Source organism: Prionailurus viverrinus, chromosome D4, assembly GCF_022837055.1.
Source record: "Prionailurus viverrinus isolate Anna chromosome D4, UM_Priviv_1.0, whole genome shotgun sequence".
Lineage (NCBI taxonomy): Eukaryota > Metazoa > Chordata > Mammalia > Carnivora > Felidae > Prionailurus > Prionailurus viverrinus.
The window spans coordinates 61,423,204-61,444,967 of NC_062573.1; the positions used below are offsets into that span (position 1 = coordinate 61,423,204).

At 34.7% G+C, this 21,764-nt stretch overlaps 1 protein-coding gene across 8 annotated transcripts in view; it reads left to right on the forward strand.

The window, feature by feature from the left end:
• Window positions 1–21,764, forward strand: part of AGTPBP1 (ATP/GTP binding carboxypeptidase 1) — a 166,005-nt gene that overhangs the window by 48,262 nt on the left and 95,979 nt on the right. For 7 of the 8 annotated variants that reach the window (XM_047829664.1, XM_047829657.1, XM_047829662.1 and 4 more), the window contains 7 exons: window positions 1,505–1,568; window positions 2,015–2,161; window positions 4,330–4,461; window positions 7,245–7,338; window positions 14,104–14,141; window positions 17,737–17,945; window positions 19,989–20,166. In XM_047829664.1, the coding sequence (XP_047685620.1) occupies window positions 1,505–1,568; window positions 2,015–2,161; window positions 4,330–4,461; window positions 7,245–7,338; window positions 14,104–14,141; window positions 17,737–17,945; window positions 19,989–20,166 (862 nt within the window). The remainder of the gene's footprint in view (window positions 1–1,504; window positions 1,569–2,014; window positions 2,162–4,329; window positions 4,462–7,244; window positions 7,339–14,103; window positions 14,142–17,736; window positions 17,946–19,988; window positions 20,167–21,764) is intronic. The other variant, XM_047829663.1, reaches the window with a different exon arrangement.

Consider the following 21,764-nt stretch of genomic DNA (forward strand, 5'->3'; position numbering starts at 1 on the left):
TTTGTTTGTTTGCTTTATCACAATTTACTGAGGTCAGCAGGGATGGGAGGTGGCGAATTACATATGGCAGACTTATCTGGGTAAGGCCTAGACATGACAATACAACTTCCATTCAGGTTCCAATGGCCTGAGCTCAGTCGCATGGCCCAAACCTAATTACAGAGGGCTGGAAAATGTGGTTTGTGTACCCAGGAAGAAGATGAAATCAGTTTGCCAAACACGTAATAATATTCTGCCATAGTCCATTCTTCTTTTTAACAGATGTCTGTCTGGCCCTCTCTTCTTTCAGATTCCTCTCTAGTGAGTTGATGGTCCATTTAATATCGCCAATGCTAAGACAAGGGTTTCTGGTTAATGCATAATCCTCTAACTGGTCTAGATGTGGCCTTTTGGTTCCATTAGTCTATAAGCTAAAATGGGGAAGCAGAGACAACACTCATTCCCTTTTGGAAAGGGGAAGAGTAAGAGACTCCTGCCAGTCACTGATACACAGCACTTTTGAAATTCCTCTGTATAAACATTGTAACATTCCTCTACTTTGGGGGTGAAGAAATTCTCTAAGTAGGTCATAATTCTGCTTTATCTGTGGTTCTCTTGATCCAAGCATCGCTTTTAATAAGAGAAATGTAACCAAAGGAAAGAATTTAAACATTTTCTCTTCTTAGATTGGTTGTCCAGACTTTGGGAAATACTCTTCCACATTGTTAGTGGGAGTGTAAATTACTCCATGAAGAGCAATTTAGTAATATTCATCAAAGTAAATGCTCATATTCTTTGACCCAGAAACTCCAGGAATTCGTCCCATATGGAGATGTACTTGGTTCCGTATAAACATGTACTTAATTTTTTGTTACAGTTTTTTAATAGCAAAAGATTTGAAAAATTAAATACTCCATTAGTAGATGACTGGTTTCATAAACAATGGCATCACCATATATAATGGATTATATCCTGTAGCCCCTAAAAAAGAGTTAAGAAACCATTTGTTCATACATAAAAATATCAATGTATAGACTAGTATCCATAGGGCAATACCATTTGTAGAAATCTGTGTATACACCTCCATTTACGTGGATTTCTTTTATGTGTGCACATTATCTTTGGCTGGATACACAAGCAACTGGTACTGCAGTTGCCTTCTGAGAGGGGAGCTAGGTGACTGGGTAGTCACCATATATACACTGTAGTGCCTGTCACATTTTGATTCATTTATTTGTATTTTCTGTTTGGTAGAAGATGATGAATTCAAATGACAAATGAATTCCTCTTGTAATAATGTTGGTACTAAGAAAATAATAGCTCAGATGACCTGCAAACAGTCTCCTGGGCAAGAAGAAGCTCCTGAAGTGATGAGTGGGAATAGTGGAAGCCCAAATACATTTGTTCTCAGAGAAATTGGAAGGGTCATTTGTAAAAATATATGTAGTTCACAACAGGAACAGAAAAGGTTTGGGAATCACAGATTTACAATGGTTTAATACAGCAAATAAACTATTTATTTCAGAACACGAAAGATCTTCAAACTACACTTAATATCTTAAGCATTCTTGTTGAGCTGGTGTCAGCTGGTAAGTTTTTGTTTCCTTTGGTCTAATTTCTGTTTGTAAACAGTGATCAACAATGTATTATGTGTACTTTATTTGGAATTTTTTGATACTCATATAGAGACAGTTCTGAGTATCAGAATTTGGAAGCTGAAATGTCATACTCTTATTGTTGCTTTGTTTTTGATTTGAAGGATCTTCCAGTATCCCTCAAACCACTCCAAAACCCATTTCCAGAGCCTTGAGTGTAGAATTTTGGCATCACTTTTATTTACTCCTTCTGCTGTTTTTCTAACTAAAATACTAAATGAAATGAAAGAAAATTTGATTTTGAGGTATTTGATTTCAGAAGTCATCACTTGAAGTATTTCTTGAATGCTAACAAGTTGTGATGTTTTTAATATGTTATGGGAGGATTTGCTGTTTAAACAATTAAAAACAATCTTTTTTTTTTTTTTTTTTTTTTTTAGGTGGAGGTCGAAGAGCGAGTTTCTTGGTCGCCAAAGGTGGTTCACAAATATTGTTGCAGTTACTAACGAATGCTAGCAAAGAATCTCCCCAGAATGAGGAGTTAATGGTGCAGATTCATTCTATTCTTGCAAAGATTGGACCAAAAGGTAAGGGTTTCACTTGTGTGTTCATCATAGAACCATTTGTGACACTGATTCTGTGTGCCTTGAAACTTGGTCAGTTTTGAACATCTAAAATGGTACGGCTTTTTCTCAGTCTTAGCTATGGACTACTTTTTACAGTCAACTGCAGTAGCCTGCAAGAATGGGAGATCCTAAATTCACGAGGAATGCCTTTGCATAGGTTGGAAAAAAGGAAGAAAAATATGTCAAAATCACAAGTGTGTCTTAGTGTATGTGTGCCTGCATTTGTATGTGTGTAAAGGACACATACAGCATGGATATTGTTGGAGCTGGAAGGAGGGAGTATGGATGGAAATGCTTTGAGGAACATGGAGGTGAAATGTGTTCACTTTTCATTAATAGTCATATTTGTACTGCACAGTCTCAGTGCTTAAAAAGCTTATGACCTAGTCAAGATCAAAAGAGATATAAAATATTGTAAGACCGATTATTATAACAGTTAAGACCTGCAATATGTTAAAAAATAGAAATTGAGAAAACATGGGATTTGAAACAAAGGTGATTTAGGTTAGGTTAACAGAGAAAGGGCATCCTTGGAATAGAACCTAAATTCAGTTTATAGTAGTCTAGCTACACAGATTAAAATGATTCTCTGAACTCTTAGTATAGCAATTTTTTAAGAGTTCTGCCATTGCCTTGTGGTGTACCTATGAGTTTTAAACTTTGAAGCTTTTGGTTAAACTGTTTATTCTAAAAAGTGTTTACATATGTGTATTCAGTGTATTATTATGTATTTCATACATATCCTTACTGTATAAATATTTAATACTTTTAACAATTGTTCCCTCAAAGCATCTCTGAGATGACTTTAATTTTCCAGTTGTCTTAAGGGCCTTAATACTTAAACAAATATTCAGTTAATGTAAGAAATATGTCAACTTTTATTTTTCCTTAACTCTCATATTTGAAGTTTAAGGGATCCCTGCTGAGATTTTTGCTGTAAATGAGAAATAAAACAAGAAAACCTTATTTCATGATGACTATTGTTATCTCATGCTTCCTCCTTTTTTAGAGCTTTCCTTTGCTTTTCATGAAATTAAGACATTCATGAATTTATATTTGTATTTCTTTAATGTCTCTTCTAAGTTATGGTTTATTTTATTGTCTTCTGTACTTTTAAATTTGTGGTATCTCCTTTATTATTTGTACTAGTTTTCCATTTTTGTTATTCAAGGAAATTGTGCTATAATTCTTTGAGTGACTTTCTATACTTTTTGTCCCCACCCCCCTCCCCGGTGAGATGGGAGTAATTTTTCCTCAGGAATGTTTAGTTCTTTTTGATGTAAAATTCCTGTTGTTAATGAAATAACTCTGCTTGCTGGTCCTGCTTATTTTCTGTGTTTGAAATCTTAACATTATTCTTGTTATCCAGATTGTTTCTTAGACTATTTTAATCTCTTTGTGAGAATAAAAATCCAGAACTTTTCTTTTTCTCCTTTTCTGTGTTGAATTAGATCCTTTAGAAACTAACTTGATAATATTTGCTAGATTATTTTTTACTTAAGCTGTTTATATTTTCATTAATTTATATTCTAAGTCTGAAAAATATAGTTAATATGAAATAAATAATATTGGTAATGGACATTTAGATTCTTTATGATTCTCCCTAACCTTGTGATGGTGTTCCTTTGAATAATATATGTAGTGGAGCAGTTAAATTAGTCCTTTCATGACAGTCGAACTTTTTCAACCTCTGTCCTTGTGTGCTATCCTCCCAACTTGCCCTTTTGTACTTTCTTTGAGGCCATGTTTTAAAAGTTTAAGGGATCTTTTAAAATTATGTAAGAGGGGCGCCTGAGTGGCTCATTCGGATGAACGTCTAACTCTTGATTTTGGCTCAGGTCATGATCTCAGGGTTGTGGGATCAAGCCCTTTGTCAGCCTCCTTGCAGAAAGAACTTAGAGTCTGTTTAAGATCCTCTCTCCCCTGCTTGCACACTCCCTCTAAAAAATAAAAAATAAAGAAAAAATATACAAGAAAGCAATTCCAATTTTAGTTACTTCTGGTCAATTTTATGTGTGATAATATGAATTCATAATATACATTTTTAAATTTTCATTGCTTTATGACATTTTTATTTCATTCAAAGTTATACATGGCTAAATTGTGTTTGTTCATTTTTTTTTTAACAGACAAAAAATTTGGAGTGAAAGCTAGAATTAATGGAGCTCTGAATATAACTCTGAATTTGGTCAAACAGAATTTGCAGAATCATCGCTTGGTTTTGCCTTGTCTTCAGCTCTTACGAGTATATTCTGCCAATTGTAAGTATTTTAGGGCTGCTTTTAGTTGACTCAGTGTTGTCAAGTTACACAAAATGCAAATGGGGAAGTACCTAAGCTCCATAAATCTCTAAAAATTGGAGACAAGAAAAGAGAATATTTAATATGACTCTTGGTAACTCCTAACCCCACTGCCACAAAAGCGATAAGTGGTAGGAAGGTAAGTTGACAAAATCTTGAGAATTCTCATTTCCTGCCATTTGTAAAAGCCTGTAGTGAAGGGGATGAATAGACAGCCTGTGGGAAGATGTGGAAGAATAGGTGAGTGTTGGAAGCTGGAAAAACTGCTGAGCCTATTTGGATTTTCACAGATGAGAGAAAAACTGAGAGGGAAAGCATGTGGTAGCATAGTCTCCTAGAGCTAATTACCTTCAGCAATCAATAGGGAAGTAGTGGAACAGAAGAAAATAGTATAGGAGCCTCCGAGGAAGCTGCAGAGAAGAGGGATCACAGAGAGAAAGCTTCCTAGCATGCACACACACACACACTGTCACTAATATTAGGTCCCAAACCTAGGAGGTGTGAATTTTCTTTCTATTCCCTGATTATGGGATTGGAGTGGTTAACAAGACACCTTGAAATTGAAATTGTAGAGTACATGATATGATGTACATGGAGAGTACATGATTCTGCCATATCATGGCAGAATATCATTGTAGAATAATGATAGTCCAAGTGGTAGAGATATGTGTGTGTGTTTGTGTGTATGTATAAAAATGTGTGTGTGTATGTATTTGTCGATAGCTATACTTTGACACTATGGCTAAAGGTGAGCTCATAGGAAAATAGCTCTGACCACTTAAAGAATTAACACTAGATAATTTAAAAAGAACAGAAGAAAATGAATGAATTGGATTTCTAACCAAAGAAGTTAAGAGAGCAATAAACACAAGGAAAGCAGAGGAAAAAGCAGGAAAAGTACAGGAAAAAGAACACCAAGTTGATGTAAAAAATAAATTGATTGGATTAAAATAATACTGTAATAGTGCTGTAATGGGGCAGATGGTAGCTATTCTGATGGTGAACATACCAAATGTATAAACTTATTAAATTATTAAATTGTATACCTGAAGCTAATGTAACATTGTATATCAACTACACTCAAATAAAATTAAAAAAATAAACAGGTAAACCACCAAATACCCCAATGAAGGAAAAAAGAAGACAGCGCAGAGGTAAAATTAGAAGGGATAATGGAAAAATAGATACAGAAGAAATTAAAATAATCATACAAAACTTGAGCTTATATTTTTGGTGGCAACATATTGAATTTACCACTAGAAGGCTAGTAATGGTTTATCTATAATTTTTAAAAATCTATGTGTTCAGAGTTGAAAACATTAGGCACAATTTTCTGGATAGGTAATTGTGTATTCTATGTGAAACTCTGAAGTTGTTTCCTCTTTTTCCCCACCACAGTTGTTTTGGTTGAGGTCTCATCACCTCTCACGTAGACCACAGCCTGCTAACAAATGTCTTTCTTTCTTTTTTTTTTTTTTAATATGAAATTTATTGTCAAATTGGTTTCCATACAACACCTAATGCTCATCCCAACAGGTGCCCTCCTTAATACCCATCTCCCACCCCCCATCAACCCTCAGTTTATTCTCAGTTTTTAAGAGTCTGTTATGGTTTGGCTGCCTCCCTCTCTAACTTTTTTTTTCCTTCCCCTCCCCCATGGTCTTCTGTTAAGTTTCTCAGGATCTACATGTCTTTCAAATCTGTCTTCCCCACAGTGCTGTGAGATCTGACCTGTATTTAAAATGCATGTCTGATTGGTTGTTCCTTTTGGGCAATTCCCTGTAGTTGAACAAATTAACAACTTCTGGGGCTCTTTATAGTTTGTTACCTTCTTTCCCTACCTCATCTTCCTACTGATATGCTTTTGTCTGGTATTATATCTTGCTTTTTTAAGTTTTTTAAATATTTATTTATTTTCTGGAGAGAGCACATGCACACAGGGGAGAAGCAGAGAAAGAGGGAGAGAGAGAGAGAATTACAAGCAGGCTCCACAGGGTCAGCATGGGGCCTGACTTGCGGCTCACACTCAGGAACCACAAGATCATGACCTGCTGAAGTTGAATGCTCAACCGACTGAGCCACCCAGTCATCCCCTGATATTGTTATCTTTTAATGTGTGACTTTATACCCGTAGTGTTCACGGACTCTGTTCTGTTTTCCGTGTTATCCCTGTCTCTAGAGACATTCCCTTACAGCAATTCCTGTCCTTGCTAGCTCCTCTTCATTGGTAAAGACTGAGCCCAGGCATCAATTTCTACAGAGATACCTTCAGTTTCATTATGGATTTGGGGCTCCACACAGGTGTAACCTAAACAGCTTACAACTCTTAGTTATTTAGAAAATAATGTAGTAATGATTTGTTTATTGTTACTGTCATGCTCCTCTCTACTGTGTTCTCAGTTTTTGTCCTTGAATCTCCATGACCTGGTATTTAAGAGTTCTCTAAATTTATTGAAGAAACAAACAGAGCAATTTAAAACTATTTTTGTTTTGTAGTAACATTGTGCCGTTTTATATAACTTCTTTCATAAGTTCCCTGTAAGGTAGTAAATAACTGCCTCCCCCTCTCCCCCCCACCCCCAGCCAAATCTTCCCTTCAAGTGATTGGCTAAGGTGGATGTCATGAGGCCTTGAGTTCATATCTGCTACAGAACTTGTGTATGTTTTTGGCCATGTATTACCAAGAATACACATTTCTATTTATTGAGGTTTTAACATTTTACATTCTTTCTTCTCCCTCCTAGCTGTGAATTCAGTATCCTTAGGGAAAAATGGAGTTGTGGAGCTGCTGTTTAAAATCATTGGACCATTTAGTAAGAAGAATTCGGGTCTCATGAAGTGAGTAAATGCTTTGAGTATAGAGGTCTATCTTTTGTTATTCTGGGCCTCTTCTTGATCTGCACAGCCAGCAGGTTGAGTTATATTGTATCGAGGGTCCTTTCTTAGTTCTTAGTGATTTTATTATGATAAAGATTTTTAAAATATAAAGTTTAATCTTCAAAGGTGTATCAAAATTAGAAAGCTTTAAAGTCATTGAATATAGTGTTATGGAAATTTAGATGTAGAACATTCCTAGATACTAGAAGAGGAAAAACCTCATTGACAGAGTAGCATTCATTCAGAAACATTTATTGGATGCCTACTATGTCCCCTACCCAGTTTTGCAGTCTTTCAGTGACTGCATCCTTCATTCTCACAATTATCTGAACATATTTTAAAATATACATTTCTTTTTTGTCAAAATAATGTCTTTTTTTTCTTTTTTCTTGAGATATGTATATTCTAGGATATGTATCTATTCATTTGTAGGTCTTTCAGCCTCAAAAATGAAAGCAGTTTCCAGTTATTTGGTTATATTTAGTATTTTTTTCTTAAGCCATATTCTTTAAAAAAGTATTGAGTTTTTCAAAGATACCTGGGGTTTATATTATATTAGAATGATTATCTTGAATTAGGTTTATTAATCACTTACTCGATTCAACAGTTATCAACATTCTGCCATTTAATCCCCCTCTATACTTTTATTTATGCTGAGGTATTTTTAAGCAAATCCCAGATGCCATTCATATATTTCATTCATATATGCAATTCAAATATATATATTTCTATAAAAAAAATCCAAGATATTTTATCATTTTTCCCTAAATACTTCAGTATTTAACTCTACTAAATAGGGACTTAAAAAAATAACCAAAATACTAAAATCATACTCAACCAAATTATTAATTCCTTAATATAACCTAAAATCTATTCTGTGTTCATTTTTCTCCTGTTGTCTCAAAATCCCCCTTTTTTAATGGGTTTGTTTGAATCAGAATCCAAACAGGACACACACATTGTTCCTTGTCACATTTAGGAAATTTCCAAACCTACACAAAAATAGACTAGAGGAATTACAGACCTGTGCAGAACTAGAATAGAACCCTGTGATGTACCCACCACCCAGTTTCAGCAGTAACCAACATTGGCATTTTTATCTCAGCTTTCCCTTCCTTGTCCTTTCTTTCTTTTTCTTTCTTTCTTTCTTTCTTTCTTTCTTTCTTTCTTTCTTTCTTTCTTTCTGTATTTTGAAGCAAATATTGGCTGTAACATTTGTTCTGTGAATTCTTTAGTATGATTATCATCAGACACAACTTTTTCCTTTTAGTGTTTCCAGAATATTGTTTCATTGTCCAGCAATATTAATAATCCCTTAATATCATCTGATACTTCCTTTATTTAAAAAAAATTTTTTAATGTTTTTATTTATTCTTGAGACAGAGACAGAGCGTGAACAGGGGAGGGGCAGAGAAAGAGGGAGACACAGAATCTGAAACAGGCTCCAGGCTCTGAGCTGTCAGCACAGAGCCTGACACGGGGCTCGAACCCACAAACTGTGAGATCATGACCTGAGCAGAAGTTGGACACTTAACCGACTGAGCCACCCAGGCACCCCTGATACTTTCTGATTGTCTTTGAAATGTCTTTTTTACAGTTGACTTGTTCCAATCAGGATCCAAATAAGATCTGTACATTTTATTTGATTGCTGTGTCTCATAATCTTTAACAATCAGTAACAGTTCCCCTGTTTTTTGGTTCTGTTTTATTTATTTGTTGAAGGACCTGGGTGATGTCTTGTAGGTTGTCCCAACATTCTGGATTAAGATGACTGTATCCTGGGGTCCTTTAACATGTAGGTATGTCCCTTGAATTTCCTGTAGACTGATAGAGCTAGAGGATTGATTAGATTTGGGTTCATTTTTTCTGATCAAAAGGTTTCAGATGTGCTGGGTACTCTGTTTTGTACCACTTGAGATCACTGAGTTTAGGTGATGGCTCTACTTTCCACCTAATAATTTAGCAGTATTTCATGACACTGTCTAGATCCATTATTTCTTTAGGGGTTGCAGAATAGTGACTTTTCTAATTTTCTCATTCTTTATACTTTTATTAGCTATGGTTCTTTTATGAGAAAGAATTTATCCACATCAACTATTTTACCAAATTTTACAAATAAGTTCAGAACATTTCCAGTCTTTCCACTCTTTTTAAATAAAGGTCAAATATTTCAGCTTTTACCCTTTTAGAAAATGGAGCTGACTTGTGCATATGATTATTCATTAAATATTGTTTGGTGGGATGTCTTAACATATTTACTTATGCAGAGATCATACACAGTCCTAGAGCATCTCATGAAATGTAACAAAACAAAGAAAATGGTTGTATCACAATTAGTAAAGCCAACTTATAGAATTGGTGTAGTGTAGTGAGTGGGCTCTGGAGGCAGGCGGAACTGGATTTACATGTCATTGACTGGCTCTAGGTACGAAGTAGGTTACCTTACTTAAGCCCCGGTTTCCTGTCTGTAAATGGTAACATGGACCCCTACATCAGAAGTTTGGTTTGAGGATTTAATGAAATGATTCTTTTTTTTTTTCTTTTTAAAATTTTTTAAATGTTTATTCTTGAGAGCGAGCACGTGCGCACACATGAGCAGAGGAGGGGCAGAGAGAGAGAGACACACACACACACACACACACACACACACACACACACACACACACAATCCAAAGCAGGTTCCAGGCTCTGAGCTGGTAGCACAGAGCCTGACGCAGGGCTTGAACCCACAAGCCACGAGATCATGACCCGAGCTGAAGCAGGATGCTGGACCGACTGAGCCACCCAGGCGCCCCGAGATGATTCTTATAATGATCACAGTGCCTATGAGTGCAGTGTAGTTAGTTTCGATAACTAATGTAGTAATGAGGGTGTGAGTGAATTTTAGTACTAAAAGTATATTCTTTATTTTTTAATTTATATGCCATTTCTCCCCTTGACCTATAAAGTACTTAAAAAAAAATTTTTTTTTAAGGTTTATTCATTTTTCAGAGACAGAGCGTGAGCGGGGGAGGGGCAGAGAGAGGGAGACACAGAATCTGAAACAGGCTCCAGGCTCTGAGCTGTCAGCACAGAGCCCAACGTGGGGTCTGAACTCATGGACGGCGAGATCATGACCTGAGCTGAAGTCGGATGCTTAACTGACTGAGCCACCCAGGCGCTCCTAAAGTACTTTTTAATTTATCTTTTATCTCATGGTTTTGATCTCATTCTTAAAGTCTACATTAGTCTATTCTAACCAGTTACCAAATCTAATATAAAATGTTCCTAGGAGAAACAGAACATTTCACAAATGTCATTAGAATATCCAATATGGGAGTATATCCAAAATTATGTAAAAATAGTGGGTATAAACTTCTAAGCAAGGAATAGAGCTATCTAAATTATCCCTTCATTCCTTCCTGTATTTCTATTTAAAAACAAAAAATAAATTTTTTACTTTATTTTTACTTTAAAAACAATAAACAATTCATTGGCTGAGCATCAGTATCTCGATGTCTTTATCATTTTTAATAATCTTAGGGTCTCTCCCTTAATTATAAAATTTTGACATATAGAACATTTGTTTTGCTGTTCTTCCTCCTCTGAAATAATGCTCCATGTTTAGAGGAATAAGATTAGGGTTATTATTTATGTTTGAACGGTAGTGCGGCCCTTGAGGATTTCCTTCCGTTTCCAATTTTAGGTTTTAGATATATACACTGTTAATCCAGAAGGAAGCAACTTAGGGCGCAGTGGGTTCTTGAATGTCCCGATAAGGATTGAGCCCCTAATTTAAAGGAAATGTGACTTCATGAGAACCTGGAGCTAAAGCTTTCTTCCTTTACTGCTCCTAAAGGAATAAGCCATAGGCAGCTTTTTAAGCCATTCATTGTTGGTTGTATTATTCTGTTTGGGACATAGGAAGATTGGGAAAATATATGAGGGAGTATAAAATAGTGAAACTGAAAAATTCGAATCAGTTAACATAATATATACTGTGCATTTCAATAAATCTGTTATTCTAAAATTCTTTTGTAAGTTTTATATTATAAATTTGTATTGACTTACACGTGTCAGAGAATTCCAGAATTTTTTTGTGCTGAAGGTTTTAAAAATAACCTTTTAAATAACATTTTGGTAAAAACATCAAGAGGACTTTGCACTGAACTTCATAATTTCTTTTCATGTAGTGCAGCTGTGGAACAAGCATGATGGGCTTTGGCAGCAGAAAGAACTGGGTTCACATCCCAGTTTTGCCAGGATTGAAGAATAAACATGAACCCAAAACGCATGTAATTTAAGGATTAGAAACTGTCAGAGACACTTTTATTTGGTTCAAAGAAAGAAAGACTGTTTCTCTAACAGTACTCTAGGATTTTTATATTTTGAATAAAGACTTAACAGTAGATTAAGTCATTGCAAGTGATTGCAGCTAAGTGATTGTATTTGTTTCCTAGAACTGTTGTAACACAGTACCTAGGACAAATTTTGTGGCTTCAAATGACAGAAATTTATGGTCTCATAGTTCTGGAGGCTGGAAGTCCACAATCACCCTTTCGGCAGGGCCACTGCTCCCTCTGAAACCTTTGTGGGAGAATCCTTCCCCGCTTTCTAGCTGGTGGTTTGTTGGCAGTCTTTGGTGTTTCTTGGCTTGTAGCTGCCGCTTTTCAATCTTGGCCTCTCTCCTCACGTGGTGTTCTCTTCTTGTGTGTCTGTCTTCAGATAGTCTCCCCTTTTCTTATAGGGGCACCAATCATGATGGATTAAGGGCCACTACTCCAGTATGATCTCATTTAAACTAATTACACCTGCAGTGACGATGTTTCCAAATAAGGTCATGTTCTGAGGTACTGGGGGTTAGGATTTCAACATCTTTCTTGGAGGAAACCAGTATTTCTGATTTCATAATTTTCTTTCTCAACAAGAGGCCTGTATTACTCATTTTTCATAGCACCTAGTTTTTATGGGACCCTAGGCACATTATATTCTGAAATCTTTGGTTTCTTTATCCATAAAATGTGCCAGTTCTATGGACCAGGATTATTTTAAGAATTAACTAGAAAACACATATATGAGGCACCTATAATAATTTCTGGCACTTATCAGCTCTTCTTTTCTATTTTGTACTTTGTATTGGCATTTCCCTTGGAGTATCCCTTTAGTTCTGTGTTTTAATTTTGACCAATTTCAAAGCCATCCTTATTTCTGTTTTACAGTCTTGTGTACATTTTATTACGTAATTATGAGGTTATGGAACGTTTCTTACTGAAGATTTAGTGCTATGAAAATTCAGTATGTAATTTTATAATTTTCATTTAATTTTAACTCACCATTATGAAAACTTCACATTGTTTTGAGAAAATAACAAGTACGACTTTGTAGCATTTTTTAAAGCATATGCTTTTGTTTTCCTTTTTATGAATGTCATCTTAAATAAAGCTTTATATCGTTGCTTTATTTGTGTCAATAAACCAAAGTATGGCTGTTAATGAGCACTTATCATAAATGAGCACTTACTCTGTGCCTAGTGCTAGATCATTGCTGCACATTTTACCATGAACCAGTATCCATCCTCAGTCTCCCACTCAGCTGTGCTCTTTACCTTTAAACAAATACTCTGGGCATTCCGTGTTGCCTTTACACTAATGTGTGCAGCTTTTCCTTCATTGCTTTGTTTCTGGTTTTCATTTCTTGAGTAGTTTTTTCACAGGTGTGTACATTCTATCACAGTATCTAGACTGTAAAAGTGTGGAAGAGAGAAGTTTGCTGATTTGATCCCAATGAAGAAACTGGCTACTCTGGGTGTCTAGTAGGCATTCAACAAATGCTTAATGATGAGCGACGTGCTTAAGTTTGACAAAGTGTATATTTTTATGCAAATTAATGATAGTTTTTGAAGTCTTACTAAGAGGTACTGTATGCTGTATGTAGCCTTATATTTTTAAAGTTACTGAAATCAAGTGCCAAGTTTTCAGTAACTTACTTAAAAAAGTATTTGATTCTAGGATTTTCCACAGTGATGTTCTGTGTATTTTTAAAGCTGATTAATGGCAGTTGATTTTACTATGTGTATTTTAGTATTTATGTTCAAAGAAAATATAAGTACTTTTAAGTTTCTGGGCAATTCCTCTGTCCTTTAATAGGCAGTAAGAGTTTTTGAGGTATTAATTAGGTTCATTATTTTCTTTGATGCCTTATGGCTGAAAAATGCTAACGTCTCATACTTCTCCCCTAACCTCCCAGTTCTAAAAATAGTTTACATTTGTTATCACTTTAAATATTAGGATTATTGTGTGATAGAGCTAAAATAATTTTAAGTCAGGTAACTATGAACATCTGTAGAGTTTTGTAGTTAAGAATTTTATTTGTGTTAACACTTCTTTAAAATTTTTGTGAATCAAGGCCTCTGATTCTTAATATTGCTATTTTGTGAACTGTCAGGGTCAGATACAAGTACAATAATTGAGTATGTTCATCTAATCTCTGATATAAAGACTAAAATGTTGTTAATTTTCTTCCTTAAAAATATTTTTTGGTGCTTGCCTATTAATATTTCAATCTTCCTCCTATTCGATTTTAACCTAAAGGGAGAGGTCCATACAGAGAAAGACCATATGTAATTGACTATAACAGGAATGACTTTTGGAATAGATAATAATTACTTATCTGAAAAGATGTCTGAATTTACTATTGTAGATTAATTTTACTAGTTTTGTTGTTGTTTGTGTTTTCTCACGTTGACAGGGTTGCTTTAGACACTCTTGCTGCATTGCTAAAATCAAGTAAGTTTTTAAATACTAGAAATACTAGATACTATTTTTCCAAGTATTCTACTATGTTAAAGAAACTCGAAATGTAGATTTAGTCTGTAGTTATAAAGCTGGTTTGTGATAAATGAAATGTCAAAGTTGATTTTTCATATGGTTGATCGATAGATGTCCTAGCTAATGTCATTTATGTTTATTGAGCTATTATATAGTATAGTTCAGTACACTTATGGATTTTTTTTCAAGTACATGGGGTTCCTTTTTATAAGTTCATTATGTAAACATAAAATCTTGTCAATAGAAGAAAGTGATATGTGAATATTACCTAAGTATCGTCTTTTAAAAAGTGAAGGTAACATGGTATTGAGGATATTTACTATGAAAATATTTCGAACAACTCTGTCTCTACTATATCGAACACACGATTTTCATGTAGAAACCTCCTATTAGAAATTTTATTTCTATCAAATTCAAGTTTATATCATTAAAAAGTGACTTACTGTAAATTTACAGTTTCCTAAATTCATTTACAAACTAAAGCAACTGTTTTCTGATCTTCAGAATTTAAGCATTTGGAGTAAATGTGTCTCATGATACAGTTCCTTTGGAAAATAATTTATCTACATTATATATTTTCTCTAAGATACTCAGTATCTGCTTTTTAATTAGTAATTTTTGTTAGCACTTCCAGTCTCATTGCTTGACTAAGTTAACGTTTTGACCACAGTAACATTTAGTCCTAAGGATATGTGTTATGGCTTTCTATCTTATTTTCCCCCAAAACTGTCTAATCAAGGGTACGACTAGGTTGCCTTTAGATTTGAATGACCAGAGTTGTTCATTTGAACAGTAGCAAATGATTAATTGTTTGAAAATCTGGTGTTTGGTAATGATTTATTTAAAAAGTCACTTAGGTGTTAGTATTACATACCAGAGAATATAAAATTCAGTTAACCATTTTATCTTTGAAATGAAATGTGTAGTACTCAATTAGATTATCCATGTAGCTTTATTTCCATATTTGATAGGATAAACTTTAGACCAAGATCAGAATACTTGGGTTAATTTTCAAAGATAGTTGTAGCCTTGCTTTGTTGTGCCCTGACTTTGTGGTTCAAATTGTTATTTAAAGATTAATTTTTAAATTAATATAGGCATATGTTTTTGATTTAGAATAGATTAAAATAGCTATTAAAACTGAAGCTTACTAATTTTCAGAATCACTGATGACAAAATCACTAAGTCAGTAAAAACGCCCTCATAAGTTCCAATTATTTGTAGGAATTGGTTAAGATGACTGAAATCTGGTATCTTCCATTTTAAAAAGTATTCTTCCTTTTACTCCCTCTTCCTTCAAAGGACTATGGTGGGCAAACATATCCTTTTACCCCATCAGGTAAAAATGTGACTAGGATGAGTCTAGTTCCTATCTAACATGTTTTCATATGGCACATGGCACTAGAAGGATAGTGCACACTGCGTATTTTTAAATGCATATTTAGTAGCACACTGCATGTTTTTAAATGCACTGTGGCATTTTGGAACATTCTTACCCATTGATTTTTTTTTTTAACTGCTTTTTTTTGGAGGGCGCAGTAATTTACTTTAAAAGGGTAAATGAGATTACTGTAATAAGCCTGAGTGAGTGTAAAGCAAAGAACCTGGATTCATGCCCAGTGCAGAATGACAGGCACTTGGGTGCCATCGCTAGAGTATAGATGAGATGCTGCAGTCTGAAGGGGAACCTGAATTTCTTTTAACCACAGAGGGAAGAAGAGACATAGGCTGATTTTGAGTTAGGTATCCTGAACACATGAATAAAAAGCCCTTTACTAAACTTTTTAGTTGTGCTCAGTTGCAGATTGCAGATAGCTCTGTTCACTTCTCTTCACTCAGCACCTGTGTTTGAATTATGGGCAGGTTTCTTATTTGATCTTTAATAAAGAATTTAAATTATTTCATATAAATACCGTTTAGGCTGTTGGGAATTCTAGTGGAAACCACGTTTTGTAATAGGTGTTACAGTGATCATAATGTCTTATAAGAAAAATCGTATTCACAGACAGTAAACGAAAGGAAAGGCTTATATATTCCAGGTGGTGTAAACAAAGTATGTATTCCCTTACAGTACACGAAACTCCTGTTAGTCAAAACTATTGAACTGATTTTGTAAATAACCACAGCTTTGGCCGACAAACTCTTCAAGACACAATAGAGGTTTTTAAAGCTTTTACACAAGAAGGCTTCACTCCCCACATGAATTTCTTCCAGCTCTCTAATGCCTTCTGATAGGGCATTAATAAGTTTGTTGATCTCAGTATCTTTATGTTTTAGGTACGTATTAGCACATTTGGAAGCTGTAGTAATTCTTTCAGGTAACTAAAAGCAGCAGAACATTACTGTTATCTTAGTGCCTATGCCATGAGGCAGGCGGTAAACTTAGGAAGAGATTGGAATTTCTTTGTAATTAAAGAAGCTAAGTAATTAAATAATTAAATACCAACCAATCAATGGGTTTGTATTCCACATTATTTTGTGCTCTTATCAATGGCCTACCTATGTGGTGACGGGTAGCTCAGGATGTTGCTATGATAGGATTCCCCTACTGCTATTCTAGTGAAATGTACCCTTTTGGTTAATCATCTAAAATAGTAACACTTTAAAAATAATAAAGTAGATCAACTTTGTAGATTTCTGTTAATTCTACCCCAGTAAAAGTGACCATTTACAAAAAAGCTCTTTAATGTAGTTTTTATTACATTAAACAATTAATGATCAGAAAGCAGTAATGTGCTCCTTACATTTCTAAAACATTTACTAAAAGTTGTGTAAGTATTTTTTTTTTTTTTCTTTTGAGAGAGAGAGAGAGAGCAAACAGGGGAGGGGCAGAGAGAGAGGGAGACAGAATCCCAAGCAGGCTCTGTGCTGTCAGCGCAGACCCAAGGTGGGGTTTGAACTCAGGAACTGTGAGATCATGACCTGAGCTGTAGTTGAGTCTGATGCTTAATTGGCTGAGCCACCCAGGCGCTCCCAAGTTGTATAAGTATTTTTAACTTACCATTGTTATTGCATGGATATTTATGTAGTTGTGGGGGTAATTGAAGCAGCTGATTTCATTGGAAACACATATAGATTGTAATACTGTATTATAGTATTAATTGAAGCTACAATCCAATGGAGTTAATTTCAGTGGAAACACAAGGTTTATGATAGGACTTACAATAATGACAATGTCTTTTAACAAAATCATACAGCTAGTAAGGTAAAGGCTTATATATTCACTGTAATCAAAGTTGGTTTAAGTTTTAAACTACATGAAACTTTAGTATTCACGTTTAAAAAGATGTAGCCCTAATTGTATTAAAGATATTTTGATATTTATTAACCATAAAACAATATATTGGGCAGGTTTCTGGAAAATGTAGTCATCTGAACCTTTTATTTTGTTAGATAAAAAGAATAAATGTGTGGCTCCTACATATTTTTTCTTTTTGGAAAAAAAGTTGTAAGAACTCATTACAAGATTGTAGCGGTATTTATAATTTGATTTATTCAAACAGTTTCTCTTGTCATTTAAAAAATATTCTTTCTCAATTTTCTTTTGTTAAAGAAACAAACGCCAGGAGAGCTGTAGACAGAGGATATGTCCAAGTCCTTTTAACAATTTATGTAGATTGGCACCGCCATGATAACCGGCATAGAAACATGCTCATTCGGAAAGGAATTTTACAGAGTTTAAAAAGTGTTACAAACATCAAGTTGGGAAGAAAAGCATTTATAGATGCCAATGGGATGAAAATTCTCTATAACACTTCACAAGTGAGTTTTTTGTTTTCTTCCTGGTTATGTGTTAATATTTCGTTCTTAAGTAAGTTAGTATTTCTATAAATACTCACAAAAGTATGATAAATATGTTTAAGAAAAAAATCTGAAAACCAAAAGGTGCAGTCATTTCTCACGTGACCTCACAGTGAGTTGGAGAAAGTGCCCGGTGCATATCTCCACAATATAAGATTTTTTCCTCATAGGTAAAAAGGACGATGTATGTCTAAATCCATCCACTGGTCAGGAAGGGACTCCATATAGCCATGTTTTCTAAGATGTGCAGTTGACTGCACTCAGTTTTGCATGTTCCCCTCATAAGGTATTTATGGATCCTTTACAGCTGGTAAGATAGTTCTGTTGCCTCTGAGTGCTGTCAATGTTTTCCTTCTGGATAGAGCATTTTTACATAGAGAAGGTACAAAAGTGAACCCTGGAGTTAGGAATCCTAGTCCTGCCAGCCAGCTTAACCATAAACCTTCATGACAAAAGGCTTAGCAAGAGGACTGTCAGCTCTGGGCAATGGGGATGTTACAGTGCAACCCTTTTGTTTTTAGAAGGTTATAATTATTAGAAAGAAATCTGTCTTTTTGAAAATTGCAGCCATTATCTTGGTTGTGCCCTCTCGGTCTTACACACAAGTCTCTTTCTACGTGGCAGTAGTTAAGATATCTGAACACACGATTTACGTTTACCCTAAGCTTTTTCTTTTCCACATCAATCATATGCACTTGTATTTACTATTCCTAATATAGACAGTGATGGATAATTGGTATATTAGAAAGAGTTGAGTGGCTTTGTTTATGTCACTTAACATGTCTGAGCCTTAATCTCTCATCTGTTCCGACAGGCTAGATGTGAAAATTTGTATTGAAAATTTTATGGGCTATCAAAGTGCTATCTAAATGCCAGCTGTCAGTAATAATAATAACAGTGTTATATGCTATAGATTCAAATTCCCTGTTCATTAGCCCTTCTCAAGATCAGATACCAGGACAGCAAATTAAAACTATTGAAACTTAAAATCGTGGTATTCAGGCTTCTTGTTTTTTTATAAGCTGAAGAGCCAGCTTATCGAGGTGCTATTGTATGATAACTGATACAGTTCCCTGAGACAGGCTTAGCTAATGCACATTCCTTTTTATTTCTTACACCTTTCTCTCTTACTGTGTTTTTTACTTAATGCTTTTTTCCCCCTTCTTCCCTTACATGAAGAAGAATTTTTATTTTATGCCCTAGGCTTGCTAAGTAAATATAAATATTTATATTTATAAATTTTACTCATAAATATTACTTGGCACAATAGCCCCCCCTTATCTGTGGAGGATACATTCCAAGACCCCCTGGCTTAGATGCCTGAAACCTGAGACAGTACTCAACCTTATATATATGATGTGTTTTTTCCTATACTATACATACCTATCATAAAGTTTACTACTTAGGCCCAGTAAGAGATTAACAACTAATAATAAAATAGAACAACTACAACAATATACTGTAATAAAAAGTGAATGTGGTCCCTCTCTCTCAGAATATCTTACTGTACTGCACTCATCTGTCTTAGGATGACATGAGATGATAAAATGCCTGTGTGATGAGATGAAGGGAGGTGAGTGATGTAGTTATGTCGTGTTGTAGCATTAGGGCTAATATTGACTTTCTGACAGTTGACCTTAGGTCAGAAGGAAGATCATTGGCTCTGGACCAGACTTGACCATGGGTAACTGAAACCAGGGGTAAAAAGGGGTTGATATACTTCAGTGACTTTGGTGCCAAAGATGGTACTGATTTTTGCTTAGTTAAAATATTTTGAGAAGTATTAACTAAATTTGCCATATGAAGTTCTTATTTATGAAGAGACCCTTCTGAATAGCCAAAGCTATTTTATAATAAAAAAAAATACTTTTTTTTGTGATATTTGTCTCTTGAAATTTATTGATGTATTACTTTATGAAGTAATGTAAAATTGGTTCAGTTATTCACCAAAGGCATATTACCTTTTTTCTTTTTTCTTTCTTTTTTTGTTTTCTTAAAAAACAGGAATGTTTGGCAGTTAGGACCCTTGATCCTCTTGTCAACACCTCCAGTCTAATAATGAGGAAGTGTTTTCCTAAAAATCGCCTGCCACTCCCAACGATTAAAAGTTCTTTCCGTTTCCAGTTGCCAGTTATTCCTGTGACTGGGCCTGTGGCCCAGCTCTACAGTTTACCCCCTGAAGGTAAGATGACATATTTACTGCTGGCTTTCAGTGGTTCTTGGAATTGTGTGACTGTTGACTTTTTATTTCTTGTTTCTAGTTCCTCAATAAAAGAAGGCCTACATACACACAGTAAACTTTCATATTATGTTTTAGTTAAATATTTCTTTAAATATAAGAAATTGAAGTCTGATAATTAAGGGAAGTAGTGTGGAATATTACATTTATGTAAATTCGAATTTGAAAAAATTTATGCATTACATATAGGAGCACTATTTCATAGTTTAAATAAATTTTCAAAGGATAAGAACGTAACATTAAATGTTTAGGTAATTATATTTGGGCCTACGTTTATAACTTTTTGATGAGCCTTCATTCTTTTAAAGTCAAGAATACCTAATCGCCAAAAATGTTATGGTTTATGCTAAGTAAAACTTGCACATGACTTACCCGACTGAAAATAATGAAATGATCAGAAGTTGGCTGTTTGTCGTTTTCAGTACAATGCTGAGAACATAGTAAAAGAAGTAAGAGTTTAATTTCTTAATGTGGGGAAAAAGATTTTTTTTGGGGGGTTAAGACCTAGCAAAATGGAAAAGAGAATGTAGTCTAGGCTATTGATAGAATTTCTAAAGTCTTTTCTTGTCAGTTACTTTTTTGCAAAAACAAATGGAAGATGTTTTATATTTAAAAGCAATTACTTGAAATAAATGATTTAAGAGAATTTCCAGGTAATTATAATTAATTTTATTCTTGATATATATTTATTAGTGGTATATGCCACAGAGTATACTGTTAAGATATTATTTAAAAAAACATTTTATTGTTAAAGTACAAGTTTAGTCCACACAAAATATCAAAATGGATTACTCAGCAACTTCCTTTAAAAGGTTTAAAAATCTACAACTAAGTCAGGGACTTGAGTAAGACCGTGAAGTGAAAACAGTTAATTTCTCTTTCCCATTGCATTTTAAATTACCACAGACTTTAAAAATAGGGTAAGAGCTGTACCAAAAGTGAAAACAAGGTAAAAGAAGCATTCTCATGAAACAAACAGAACATGCATGGGCGCCTGGATGGCTCAGTCCCTTAAGTGACTGCCTCTTGATCTCAGCTCAGGTCTTGATCTTAGGGTCATGAGTTCAGGCCCCACGTTGGGCTCTGCACTGGGCGTGAAGCCTACTTAAAAAAACAAAACAAAACAAAACAACTCAAAATCAAATATGGAACATGCAACAAACATGGTGGAGATACGAATATATTAAAGAAGAGCATCAGCTCCCTACTCAGCCTTCTGTAAACGCAACTTCTCAGACTCCAAGTTGAGGTGCCAGTAGCACCTATTTGGAGGGACAGTCAAGGAGCAGTTAGAATCCTTTTCTGTCCTGTATCTCAGTGTAGAATTACAGGGGTTTAAGTGGTGGTTGCAACTGGTAGAAAGCTGGGGAGACTTCTGTCGGTATAGCAGGTAGTAACACTGGGAGGAGGATAGGATATAGGGTACACCCCATAGTGTTCTTTATTCAGTGTCAAGAATAATCACATAGGTCGAGAAAACTGACTTCTAGTGCAGTGAATTCAGCAAACATGGGGAAAAAATGACACAGAGATGATATTTT